Raw genomic sequence first — 14,827 nt, forward strand, 5'->3', positions numbered from 1 at the left:
ATGGATACCAAGGGCAAAGGGCAGGAGGTGGGATGAACTGGGAGATTGGGATTGACATATATACACTATTACGTATAAAACAGATAACTAATGAAAACCTACTGTATAGCACAGGGAACTCTACTTGGTGCTGTGTGGTGACCTAAATGGGAAGGAAATCCAAAAAAAAAGGGAAATACATATATGTACAGCTGATTCACTTTGCTGTACAGCAGAAACTGACACAGCAGTGTAAAGCAAATATAATCCAGTTAAAAAAAAAATCTATGATAAAGTAAAAAGCATTACTTTTTTGGTATTTTCTTTGACTCCCTCTTGGCGCCTGGTTCCTGGTTCCGAGTATGAAGTTCCTAGAAGTCCAAGAATCAAACTGGTACTACCACATAAAAAATAAAAAAATATAGAAAAAGTTTACTACTTGCATTATCCCTTTTATACAATATCATTCTGATGCTTCCAAATGTGAATTTTTCAGATAACTGAAGTTTACATTTTTAGTTTGATACAAATCTTTTGAAAAATTTATTCCTTACTAGTTTTGTTTGGCAGAGTAGAATAAATTTAACTGTTTCTTGATTCAGGAATTGTTAATGAACACATATTACTACACTAGCCATGTCTTTACCTTAGGGTTTTACTATACAACGTGATCTACCCAAACACTATTGGTCGCTACAGATTTAAAAAGAATTTTTGGCACCTTCTGTTAGTAGATCAATGTACTTCGCTGCTGCCTAACATCCCCTGCCCCTCACTTGGCCGTATCTAATCTGTCCTGGGTTTGGAAATCTGTTAACTAAAGTTGTTATAGTATTGTATTCATTATGTCCATTAAGGTTCTGCATGAGATTTGCAGGGCTCTCCCAAGAGGAAAAGACAATAGCTTCTGCTTATAGACTGTGGCATCTATATACATGGCATACATTGCTTCTTAGTGTTTCTGTAAGCTTAAATAACATCTTAATTAAGTTTTCGTTTTTAGGTCTTCCTACAATTTCCTAACATTTACTGTTTAAAAATATTTAAGTAAAAATTGTCCCTAAATCAAATTTTAATTTCCATACATGTCTAGAGCAATGGCTACAAATTAACATGAAATTTGAATTGGTGTTCTTTGGCGGTACGTTCAGAGAAATGGTGACCAGATCTTAATACCAGGAATTATGAAGAGTTGCCAATATGTTTTCTAGTGAGAAGCATTTACTTTCCAGTGTTCATCATTATAAAAAGGTTGATAGTTCAAACAATTTATTGCTGTTTTATAGCATACATAATTAAATGAAGAAACATGTTAAACTCAAGGGAATTTTTAATAGGTTACTTGCAATTGTTATTGCAGGCAACAACTTGTACATGATTTTATTTCCAAATCCACAAAAAACAAATTTTATACAAATCAGCACTGTAAAAATGTCAATTACAGCCCCAGAGGCTTTGCTGGCAGAATAATTGTCTAAATTCTAGGATATGGGAAACAGGTTTTTTTCTGGACTCATCTTTTTTTTTTTTTCTTTTTTTTTTACAAAAAAAAATTTACAAGTGAAATGTTACTACAAAACTTTTTATAAGGAATTTTTGCAAAACATTTACATTTTACCATCAACTATTTCTGTTTTAAAATCATTATGTAGATTTAATACCCTATGCTGCACATCAATTTATGTGGGATGACAACTTAGTGACATGCATAAAAAAACACCACAAGGCATTAAAATGAAGACTTAAATACAAATATTGTTGCAATAAAACAGTTATAAAATTGAAAAATAGGACCTAAACATCATGCTTATCTAAGTTTGACAAATTAACTTTTTCTCCTAGATTACACACTTTTATTACTGCTCTCATGAGAGTGTGATAAATAATGACTTAACATCAAGTTCTAATGTAATCAGCAACACATACACAAACCTAACCAAAGAAAGTATACTGTAAGAAAAACTATTCTAACACTGGAGTTCTACCATGATAAATACATAGCTTTGCACTGATAATTACAATAAAGAAAAGTTTTATAACAGTGGCAAAGGGAATGAACAGTGAAATGTCATTAAACAAGACTCTACTGCACATCTGTGCCCTATTACTTATAACAGCTACATCCCACTGAGTCAAATAAAGGACACTGAAATTTACGATTCTTATAAGACAGAAGAGTGGATTCAGAATGGTATGCAGAACAGACTGTCAAAAGATTTCTAATTTCAGTGGTGAAATGTGCACCTGCTAACACAAATTAATATATTTTATATGCTATAAAGCTATCCAAATTCAGTTTGTTAAATTTATAATAGGCCTCATTGTTGATTAAAAAATAACTTCGATTTCTGAGGAGCATACATAGGTATGCATTAAAATTGGTTCATGGAATAATGGTGCAGAGAGCTCATACTCGGTATTAACAACAACAAAAAGTGTCACTCTGAGGAAACATGATTCAAACATTACGAAAGTTTCTTTGCATAAAAAAATTTATAGCACTGATTGTGTAGCATAATGATAGATAAAATATATATTTGATGTTTCAGCTCCTATATAATAAAATTAAAATTAATACTACCAAATGCTCCTCTGTACCAAACAAAGCAACAAACTGATTCTGATGTTTTAAAGCCAGATACATCAGTTGTTAAGAGTACGTTAAATAAAATATACAAAACAATTTACAAAATCCAACTAAAATTTAAAGACTTTGTTACAAGTCTACAAAAGCTTTAAGAAACTTGAAATTTATAACCACAGTGTAAAAATTTTTTTTTCCTTTAATCTCAAAGCTTTTTTATACAAACTGAAAGCACAAAAGACCTTCAGTTTTATATAACGCTACAAAGGGCTGGCCTAAAGTGTACATAGTGTAAACAGTGATCATTACAGTATTTCTCCTTCATCAAAAATACAAGAAACATCACAATTTCGGAAGAGAATTCGCATGAGTAGTACTTTTCCTGAAATAATAGGGAATGCACAAGAAAACATACACCTATATTCAAACAGTCCCCAAACTAATGGTGTTAATAAACCGAGCAGTTAAAAACTTTAGTTTTCAAATGGTCAATTCCAATTCCATTATAATTCTTTGTAAATATATTTTTAAACTATTAAATATCTTACTAATATTTAAGCTACTGGTATACTCCCAATTTTTTTTATATGAAACTTTTGGCCATCTTTCCTATTAAGACCCTTGTAAAAACAATGAAATACATTTTTTCTTTAGTCACTTAATTGACTGAAATTATTCTGATTTTCAAAAAATAATTTTTGTTTCATAGTATCACATCTGTTATATATTTGTTAGGCTGTCTTCTTAGGGAAAATTCAGTTACTGGCATAACATAAAGACATTACTGTGTTATAAATTCTTAATCAGCCTCTAACACAGTGCTAGAAATAAAATGGGATTCGCTAATTTTTAGTAAAGAGGAAAACAGAAATTGTAATGTAGTTAAAAGATAATTTTCTGCTGGCCTTAAAAAAAGTGTGATAATTCTTTCTTTGGCTACCAAGTCAAAGCATAAAGAATTTTGCACATTGTCAACATAATTCATATTTACAGAATATGAAACTACAGAACGATTTAAACTCTATGCAAATATTTCCAATATAAACATTTAAAATGAACTTTGTGGTTCAACCTAGGGTTAGGAATATAATCAATCCTAACTTCAAAACCTTACACCAGTTAAACTGCCTCATTTTATTTTTCTGAAGCTATTATGAGTTTTGTTTTCCCCCCAGTATTTTCCTAAGGTTTCAATCTAAAATTTAACCTAAGGTTTAGCTCTAAGTTCCTCTTGTGTCTCCATATGGAGAAAGTACTTGGACTTCACTGATTGTCTGCATACGCACTACTACAATGTAGTGGTAATAAAGATCTGAGATGCCTCTCAGATTACTTTTTTGGAATTTACCTAATTCAACTGTTGAAGAATTTCTAATATTTAGAAAAGACGGCCAAAACTATTTTCAGTTGATTTTCCAAAAATCAAGCTAAGGAAATAAAGTATTATCTCTATCATCAGTTAACTATTTGTTTTCTGTGCTACTGCAAAAAAAAAAAATCCACATAAATTATTACTGACTGAATTTATAACAAAGTACTTTCAAAGAAAACAAGTCCAATTAAGGTCCAGCCTACAAACTACTGAGGTCTGTCTTTTTAAACATGTTAACACATGATGTTAAGAGAGGGGAAGATTCAGTTTAAAGATTATGTGATAGATCTCCAAATAACTACAACGTATAATATGGAGGAAATACTTTTCTACCTGTTTCCAGTACATCAGTTTGCTTTTTATATTTTTAAAAATTCAACACTTCATGTGCTGACCCAAAATCTTGGAATACTTAAAGAAGCCAAGAATGAAAACATGATTTCCTACTTTGTAATTCACCTGACCAGCCCATTTCCAGATTTTCAAATGTGTGTAAACTTAAGTGCAGCACTAGAGGTCTCTGTTATAAATAACTTTTCAGAATTCTTCCATGTTGGTTGAAACATTGGGAGTTGCTGGGTTTGAATCTTGAGAAATGGCTGCAACTGTGACAATTCTTGGGGAGCCAAGCACCTCTGTTACAGATGAGTCCAGTTCTCCGGAGGTAACAATGGCAAGAGCTGTCCCACCACCTTTCTTATTCTGGTGCGTTTTGACATGTTTGGAGAGATGATCACTCCGCATAAATCTTTTAGAACATTCCGGACATTCAAATCTCTTTTCACCTAAACAGAAAAATAATAAATGAATAGTAATTCACTTTATCTAAATTAAATAATAATTTAAAATAATTTCTCTTCTGGTCATACTATACTTTTGAGTAGTTGCAAAATACTTCATGTTTTTATTTTAAAATGCCATCGAACACACAGTGCAGTACATGACTTTAAAGTCATGATTCTGCTAAGAACTGAAAATAAAAAGCTGTTTCCTCAGTTTCCTTATCTACAAAATAAGAGGGTTTCTAACAGATGATCTCAAAAATCTCTTCCAGGTATAACAATACATAATGTTCAAGGCTCATATCCGCCCTTCCTTAAAAACTATTGTTTAGGTTTTGAATATAATGCCTAGAGGCAGGAAATATCTTAGAACTACTTCAAATAAAATCAGTTAATAATTTTGTAGTGTACTGAGTTTCTTCACAAGGCAAAAATAAGAGTGGGGCAAACACTACATTTCAAATTTAACAGAATTTTTAGGTCTCACAGAATTAAGACTATTAGGTTCTGGTACACGGAGTGATCCTTATATATTCTCTCTCTAAGTTATAAGATAGTTCTACTGGAACTAACTACTTCTGTATTTCAGAAAAAAGTCCTTTCATTTTGCGTATAATGGGTGGGGCACATAAAAATTTGGTTAACTGGTATATCGTCACGTTCATAATGGATAAACTATTAGCTTTAGTCCTTCCCTTAAAATTGTTACTTAAGGGAAAGAAGCAATATTTTTTCCCAGTCTGATAGTAGAACTTGGATAATAAGAAAATTCAATTCAGCTGGCTTCTTTTACCTGGCCCTGCTTTTGACTTACTAATAGAAAATCTATAGTGTCCATGTCAGATATTATCCCCTATTCTTTATGTTTGTTTTATTTAAAAAAATTGCATTTGAGGTATCTCATTGATATTTTCTTCCTCTTTCAGTCTTGAAAAATTAAATGAAAGGATAAATAAATGGTTGAGACAAAATTCTTAAAGACATTAAAAATAAAGGCAGTTGAGGTTTAAGGTAAAACGACTTGCATCTTATGAATGCTAACAGCCAGCCAAGGGCTAAAAACAATTAAATGAGGGTTTATGTTTAGGATCAATCTTGAACTCTTTTATCTTTCAAGTTTCCCATTTTACTTCAAAAGAAAAATTCTAAGTGTAAAAATTTAAAAGCTGGAAGAAATTTTAAGGATCTTATTTTACATTTTCATTTTATAGATGAGTAAGTTGGGGCTCAGAAATTAATTAATTTGCTTGGGAAACATACAATTTATTAATATCAGAGCAGAATTCAAGGCATCTGGTTTCTAGTTCAGGCTTTTTGTACTAAATCACCTGTAGTAGAGACCTCTGTTCTTTTACAGCAACAGTGGCCAAGAATAATCAGAAAGAAATCAGGTAGTGACGGCTTGAAGGCACGAGATCATTCAGTAAACACTGAATCAGTGGGTGATCAACTTGTACACACTGGCTGTTTAATAAACATTTGTTAGCTGTGATATTCATGAGCTCAGTCATTTTTCAACAAATATTTGTGGAACATCTGTAATGTGCCAGGCACTGGTGATACAAATCTGAACAAGTCAGAGTCTCTGATTTTAAGAAGCTTCCGTTATCTTGAGAGAGTCATTTGTAACCACATGGAGCTACTGGTACCAAATGAGAAAGAAATTCAAGTCCCCACCTACTCAGCAGCAAACTGTAAGATAAATGAGAAATGATGGGGACATGGTTTGTGTGTGGACTTTCTAGTCTACTCCTAAGAGGTGTGGGTATCCAATTAATTTCAAGCAATGAAAGTTGGATAAAATCTCAAAATAAGTAAATTATGTTGTACAATTCAACTATCATTAGGGGAATGACGTTTCAGTTTATTAACCTTTTCCACAAAGAAGTGTGTTTTCTATGGTGTAAGACAATTTCTGAATTTCTTACCTCTTAGCAAACATTATCATTATACTTTATAATATATGGATACAGCGAGGTACAGGGTTCTTATACTAACTAAATACACTATAATATCTTTTTTGTATTTATAATTATTTTAATTATTTTTATAATTATTTTTAGTAGGGTTAATACTTTTTATAATTAATGCAACTAATTATCAAAACTGTTGATATTAGTTACTTACGGTGGGCAAAATGCCCCAATCCCCCACAAAGATGTCTGTGCCCTAATCCCTGGAACTTGTGAATATGTTTTATTACATGGCAAAAGGGATGTAACTAAGTTTATAAAGGTTAACAAAGGGAGAGTGTTCTGAATTATCTGCGTGGGCCCAATCTAATCACATAAGTTCTTAAAAGGAGACTGCTTTCTTCAGCTGGAATCAGAGAGACGCAGCAAGAAAAATCAGAGAAATCAGAAGTGTGAGAGGAACTTGACCTGCTGTTGCTGGAGGGGTGCCACGTGGAAAGTGTGAGAAGGAACGTGGGTCACCTCCAGGAGCAAATGCCAGCCCCACTGCCCACCTGCTGACAGGCAGCAAGAACACAGGGACCTACGCCCTACAACAGCAAACGCTGAATCTGGCTGATAGCGTTAAGTCTGGAAGCAGATGCTCTCCCAGAGCCTTCGGGCGGGAACACAGCCCAGCCAACACCCTGATCTCACCTTTGTGAGAGGCTAAGCAGAGGACCCCGGCTGAGCCTACTAGGACTTCAGACTTAAACAAACAGTGATATAAAAATGTGTGTTATTTTAAGCTGTTAAATTTGTGGTAGTTTGCTGTAGGAGCAATAGAGAACTGATAGTTATATAAGATAGTCTTGAAAAAGGTAAAGCCTAATTAAAAAAAAATTACAGTTGATCTGTTACATGGATCAAGATCTGTGAAATATCTGCATCACAAGTATCAAAAGCATATCAAGAAGAAATTCCAAATTTTATTTCTCTAAGAATATCTCAAGGATGTAAGCAAAATGATTTTGGTTTAATACACTGAATATAGGGAAAAAATTGCTTATTTCACCTATATTATTAATAAAATGTCAAGCTGTATTACACAACTATTAAAATATGGTAGTATTTTAAAAGGATTTAGGTAGAAGATTCATATTTAGAAATTATGTAGATTATTTCCTAACATGATGTTAACAGTAATTTCTCTCAGAAAAAAAATTTGCTGAGATTTTCAAATGGAATCATAGACTTGAAAGGATAAATGGAACTAAATCAGATCTTTTAAGCTTTATGTATTTGAGGTACCCATCAAGAGCCAATTATCTAGCTGCCATAGTTCTGCCTACAATCTCATTTTCAAAGTGTTACCCTCAAACTTAAGCTAATGTAATATATAAAACATACTTTATGGATTACTGATGTTATTTCTAAGTTTGTCATTTGATAACATACCTGCATATTTATCAATTAAAATAATTTCAGGAGTGAACTGAGGGGCTATATTAGTTTCCAAGGGCTACTATAAAAAAGCAAAAACAAAAAATCACAAACGGGGTGGCTTAAAAACAATAGATATTCTCTCTCTCACAGTTATGGAGCTAGATGCCCCAAATCAAGGTGTCAGTAGCGCAATGCGCCCATCAAAGGCTCTAGAGAAGAATACTCCCTTGCCTCATCCTAGCTGCTGGTGACTTCTGGCAATCCTTGGCATTCATCGGCTTGTAGGTGCAGCTCTCCAATCTTTGCCTCTGTCTTCACATGGCCTTTTCCCCTGTGTCTCTGTGTCTTCTCCCTTCCTTACATGGATGCCAGTCATTGGATTTAGGGTGCACTAGGTCCTAAATCCTAGACACTAGGCATAGTATGACTTTATCTTAATTCATCTCATCTGCAAATAACTATTTCCCAAGAAGGTCACATTCACAGATACTGGGGATTAGGACTTAAACATATCTTTCTGGGAGGCACAATTCAACCCACTACAGGGACATTTTTAAATGTCTGGCATTTGTTACAGCTAAGTAAAAAACACACCCTTTGCTCAATGAATAACTTTCAACTAAACGTCCATTTGTAGCATATATACAATTTCTTACCAGACTTTTATATATAACTCACTCTACAGAAATCATATTTTGATTTGTTCTAAAAAACCTCATTATTCAAACTGAGAAACCTGTAGTCCCTGGATTCCTCCAATGTCTATCAGGAGGGACCTATCAGTCCCTCCTGGACACTCTCCCTTACCTACTCAGCCTAGAATATCTAAATGAATCTTTTCATAAGTGCACTCAATTCTCCTCTATCATTACCTGTGGATAAAAGCAAATTAAAAGGGGGAGGAATGATAATTTGAGAGAAGTTATATGGCTCAAATTTTCTTGAAGTAGAAGACAGAGTAAGGGGAAGTTAACTGGGAGTGACAAGGGAATTAAGAAGACTTAAGGAGGTTTAGGTAATTGCTAAGGTAATGAGGAAGCTGAAAAAAAGAATAAGATTGATAGACTGGATGAGATTTGAGACCATAAATTTGTAGATATCAAATGTGCATCATGAGTAATTTTTCACTTCTTCCTTCAGCAATTATCTACTCAAATATAGAAGCCCTTTGGTCATTTCATTATAAACACTTTTGTTTGTTTGTTTTTTGGTTTTTTTTTTTTTTGCGGTACGCGGGCCTCTCACTCTTATGGCCTCTCCTGTTGTGGAGCACAGGCTCCAGACGCGCAGGCTCAGCGGCCCTGGCTCACGGGCCCAGACGCTCCGTGGCATGTGGGATCTTCCCGGACCAGGGCACAAACCCATGTCCCCTGCATCGGCAGGCGGACTCTCAACCACTGTGCCACCAGGGAAGCCCTAAACATTTTTTAAAAAGGCAATCTTATCTACTCTAATGGTTTTAACTATCATCTATAAACGGATAGGTACATCAAGATCCAGATTCCTAAACTATGAATTTAACATCTCCAAGATGTGCCACAGAAAGCATCATTCAACATGTCGCAAACAGAACTCATTAACTTTCCAATCCTTATAATTCTCAGAAATAAAGGGGAAAAGTCCCCCAAACTATGAAGGAGGTAATGTCAGTAAACATGGTGATCTCCAAAAATCCACTCCTCTGTGAAAGGAATCAGAAACTGGGAAAAAACAATCAAACCCTTTCAGGCTCTGGAAATTAATCAAGGGTTCCAGTAACTCAGGGAGTGTTTAATAAAGAAAATGTCTGAATCTTGGTAAGAAGAGCAAGTTTTGTGGTGTTTTAACTTGCCTAGTTCCACTTTCTACTCCCCAGCAGCCTGGTAGTCACCAGAGGGAACAGAACAGAGCTGGAGCCCTTTCAAAACTTCTTTCCCAAAGAATCATCATTGTTTCTTTGGAGGACCCCACTTAAAATGCTTTTCTATTTAACCTTCCTTGGAAATACCCAATGCAAAAAGTCTTCTTCCAGAGTAGAGAATGGCATGTGTTTGTCTAAAACAATTATAGGAAAGTGTTTTAACTTCATGGATGTCCAAAACAATGAATAATACTTGGGCCAAACAATAAACAGACTAAACAAAAAGCTTAAAAGAAAAAGCTGACATACTCCTTGGAATCTAGAAGGCCACATACATGTTTAGGGCTGTGAGTCTACTCAGGAAAGGGCTGAGAAGAACCAAACTCTCACTTATGCCTATCCTTTGAGGTTCTGCAAAAGCAGAAAGTGAAGGCTATGGTAGCATTGTCAACTGTCTGGCTGAGTGTTGATGGGGGCCCCAACATGCACACAAAGCCTCTCAGCAAAGAGGGAGAGATTTATTGGTCCTAGGTTTTTAAAAGAAAGAATATTTGAAGAAATGATGGCTGAAAACTCCCCAAATTTGATGAAAAACATTAATATACACATTGAAGAGGCTCAGTTAACTTCAAGTAGGTTAAGTGAAAAGAAATTCACACTGAGACACAATAATCAAACTGTTTAAAGCGAAAAACAAAGACAGAATCTAGAAAGCAGCAAGACAGAAGTGACTCATCATCTACAAGGGATCATCACTAAGAAAAAAGCTGATTTTTTTCATCAGAGATCACGGAGGTGTGAAAGCAACGGGATGATATATTCAAAGAGATAAAAGGAAAAAACCTGTCAATCAAGAATTCTATATACAGAAAAAGTATCTTTCAATAATAAGGATAAATTAAGATGTTCCCAGATTAATAAAAACTGAAGGAATCTATCACTAGCACATCTGCACCTATAAGAAATACTAAAGGGAGTCCTTCAGGCTGAAATGAAAAGACACTAAATGATAACTGGAATACACATGAAGAAATAAAGAACACCAGGTAAAGTAACTACATAGATAAATATAAAAGACAGTGTAAATGCATTTTTTACTCATTTTTCCTGTATCTAGTTTAAAACACAACTGAATAAAACAGTAATTACAAATCTGTGTTGATGGGTACAATATACAAAGATGTAATTAGTGAAAAAAACAGCAGAAGTGGAGGCAGAGCTATGTAGGAGAAAAGCTTTTGCATGCTATTGAAATAAAGTTGGTATTAATCCAGACTAGACTGTTTTAAGATGTGAACTGCAATCCCCAAAGCAGGCAACCACTAAGAAAATAACTTAAAAAAACATACATACATACATATATATATATATGTGTGTGTGTATATATATATGCATACATATATACATACACATACATACATATATTAAAAGAAATTACAAGGTAATTAAAATAACACATGAGCAATATTTGTTTAACACAAAATGTCAATAATGGAGAAACACAGGAACAAAAAAGATAAAAGACATGAAGACAAATAGAAAACAAATACCAAAATGGCAGAAGCCCTTAGCAGTAATTGCATTAAACATGAATGTATTACACACTCCAATCAAAAGGCAGAAATTGACAGACTGGATTAAGAAAAAAACATGATACAACTATATGCTTTCTAGCAGAGGCTCACTTTAAATTCAAAGACATGAATAGGCTAAAAGTAAAAGGACAGAAAACTGATACACTGTGCAAATAGAGTTAGAATGGCTATATTAATACTAGAACAATAAGATAAAAATTACTACTAGAGGCAAGTAAGAATACTTTATAATAATAAAAGTGTCACTCCACCAAGAAGATATAACAATTAGAAACATATATGTACCTAACAACAGAGACCCAAACCATAAGAAGCAAAATCGACAGAATTGAAGGGAGATAGACAATTCTACATTATACCTATCGCTTTCCTGTATTCTCCATTTCAACTGGTAGTAGTCATCATTGGTACCTTTCATCTCTTTTCTCACATCTAATTAATCACCAAGTCCTGTCAATTTTATTACACAAACATCTCTTAAACTGGTCCCAAATATACCTTACAACTTCTGTTTTAGTTGGTATCTTACCAAAAGTCCTTACTGTCTTTGCTGATTGGTCTCAAAATTATTCCCTATAAATTTATCCTCCATACAAATACTAAATGGTCTAAAATGAAAAGGTGACCATCTAATTATCTGCTGAAAACTTTCAATGGTTCCTCATTTCCTATGGCTGCAGAAAAAAACAAAATCAAATAGTACATAACATCCTACTGACCTCTGCCTACCTTTTCTGTTTTATCTATTGCCACAAATATCATGGTTCCCAAACACTGAACTGCTTGTAGGTTCTGACATATCATACTTTCTTTCTTGTATGAGTTAGATTCTAGTCCAGGTGACTCTGCTCCACCTCCCAGTCATATAATTTTAGGCAACTTCTCTCTCCAATTCTCAGTTTCTTCATTTTTAGCTGGGAATAACAGAAATACCTACCTCATATTACTGCTCAAAGGATAAAATGAGAAAATGGATTTTAAAAAAGCATTTAGAAACCCAGCACACTGAAGGGGATCAGATACGTTAACTACTACTGTTACTGCCTGTCTGAATTTGTTTACTGCTTCCATGGCTCATTCTTCCCCATTACTAAATAACTCAACTTTGCTCAAGGAACTAAGCTTCTCATTAGTCCTTATTTATAAAATGATGGAATTGCACAAAATCATTTTCAGGAGTCCCTCTGGCTCTAACTCTTATCATTTTTTTTTTTTTTTTTGCCTTACACGGGCCTCTCACTGTTGTGGCCTCTCCCGTTGTGGAGCACAGGCTCCGGACGCGCAGGCTCAGCGGCCATGGCTCACAGGCCCAGCCGCTCCACAACATGTGGGATCTTCCCAGACCAGGGCACGAACCCGTGTCCCCTGCATCGGCAGGTGGACTCTCAACCACTGCGCCACCAGGGAAGCCCAACTCCTATCATTCTTGATAAAGAGACATGTTGCATGACATTGAGGTATATGCATGAGGCTGAGCAGGAAATTCTTTGGATTGTTAAAATAAAAATAAACTAGAAAATCTCTCTCCCTTTTTAGACTGCAATTTCGCAAAGATAAGAGTTGTCTCACACTTCTGAAAATGTATTAATTTACATACAGTAAAATTCATTCTTTCTGCTACATAGTTCTGAGTTTTGATAAATGCATTAAGTCATGTAGCTATCTCCAAAATTCAAATGTAGAAGAACTGCTGTCACTTCCAAAACCTCCTTCATGATGTCTCTTCAGTCAAACTCCCTCCTCCATCACACACTAGGAAACACTGATCTGTTCGCCTTTTGTATAGTTTTGATTTTTCTATTACATCATACAAATGGAATCATTCAACAGGTAGCCTTTTGATGCTGGATGCTTTCACTTAGCATAATGCATCTGAATTTCATCCATGTGGTTGTGTGTATTAATGATTCATTCCTCTACGTTGGGGAAGAGTACTCCAATGTATGGATATACCACAATATTTCATCCATTCACCAGCTGAAGGACAGTTGGGGTGTTTCCAGTTTGGGTGATTATAAGTAAATCTGCCATATATATTCAAAGGTGGGGTGAATACTTGGGAGTGGATGCAAGGTCATATTAAGTGTATGTTTAACTTTTATAACAAAATTCCAAAATGTTTTCCAAAGGTGCTGTGTCATTTTGCATTCCCACCAGCAAGGAAGTTCCAGTTGCTCTGCAATCTCCCCGGTACTTCTAATTGTCAGGGTTTTGGTGTCCTTGTTTTTTATTTTAGCCACTCTAATAGGTGTATACAGGTGTCTTGTTGCGGTACTAATTTGCATTCCCCCAAATAAAAGACGATGTTGAACATCTTTTCATGTGCTTATTTGCCACATGTATAATGTTTAGTAAAGTGCCCAGATCCTTTGCCAATTTTTAAAAAGTGTACTGTTGTTCACATACTGTTGAGGTTTGAGAATTCTTTATATATTCTAGATAAAAGTACATTGTCAGATGTATGATTTTCAAATGTTTTCTTCCAGTCTGTGTCTGGTGTTTTCAGAATTTTTCACAGAGCAAAAGTTTTTAGTTTTTATGAAATCCAGTTTATCAATTTTTCTTTTATGGATTGTACTTCTGATGTTGTATTAAAAACCTTGGTCTAACCTCAGGCCACAAAGATTTTATCCTATATTTAAAAGGTTTTACAGTTTTAGGTTTAGATTTAGGTCTGAGTGATTTTGAGTTAGTTTTTATAAAACATATGAGGTATGCAGGTCAAAGTTTCTTTTTTGCATGTGGCTGTCCAACTCTGCCACATTTTGTTGCTGAGAACTTCTGCCTTTCCTTTTATTGTAAGCATGCTTACCTTTACTCCATGGATGATGGTTATAATATCTGCTTTAAAGTCTTTGTCTAATAATTCTAACTTGTGGATTATCTTGTATCATGGTCAGATACAGAGTATGTTGAGTAATTTTGGATTGTATCCTGGACATTTTAAAAAATAAATTTATTTATTTATTTATTTTGGTCACGTTGGGCCTTCGTTGCTGCACGCGGGCTTTCTTTAGTTGCGTTGAGCAGGGGCTACTCTTCGTTGGGTGCGCTGGCTTCTCATTGCAGTGGCTTCTCTTGTTGCGAAGCACAGGCTCTAGGTGTGTAGACTTCAGTGGTTGTGGCACGTGGGCTCAGTAGTTGTGGCTCACGGGCTCTAGAGCACAGGCTCAGCAGTTGTGGCTCGCGGGCTCTAGAGCGCAGGCTCAGTACCTGTGGCGCAGGGGCTTACTTGCTCCGCGGCATGTGGGATCTTCCTGGACTAGGGCTGGAACCCGTGTCCCCTGCATCGGCAGGCAGACTCTCAACCACTGCGCCACCAGGGAAGCTCAATAAA

General features: G+C 35.0%; 1 protein-coding gene across 3 annotated transcripts in view; it reads right to left on the bottom strand.

Moving 5' to 3' along the window:
• Nucleotides 1-1,497: 1,497 nt before the first annotated feature.
• The window catches only part of SP4 (Sp4 transcription factor), a 71,153-nt gene continuing 57,823 nt past the window's right edge, over nucleotides 1,498-14,827 (bottom strand). Inside the window, exons 6-7 of one of the 3 annotated variants that reach the window (XR_003795272.1) lie at nucleotides 12,210-12,404; nucleotides 4,695-4,720 (exon numbers count right to left, since the gene is read on the bottom strand). Coding sequence is in view for 2 of the 3 variants with exons in the window: in XM_029233846.1 (XP_029089679.1) it covers nucleotides 4,473-4,720 (248 nt within the window). In the remaining variant the exon portion in view is untranslated. Of the gene's footprint in view, nucleotides 4,721-11,829; nucleotides 12,405-14,827 lie in introns of those variants that run through there. The other 2 variants (XM_029233846.1, XM_029233848.1) reach the window with 2 other exon arrangements.

This window comes from Monodon monoceros, unplaced genomic scaffold (genome assembly GCF_005190385.1).
Source record: "Monodon monoceros isolate NGI ecotype Baffin Bay Population unplaced genomic scaffold, NGI_Narwhal_1 Super_Scaffold_2, whole genome shotgun sequence".
Taxonomy (NCBI): Eukaryota; Metazoa; Chordata; class Mammalia; order Artiodactyla; family Monodontidae; genus Monodon; species Monodon monoceros.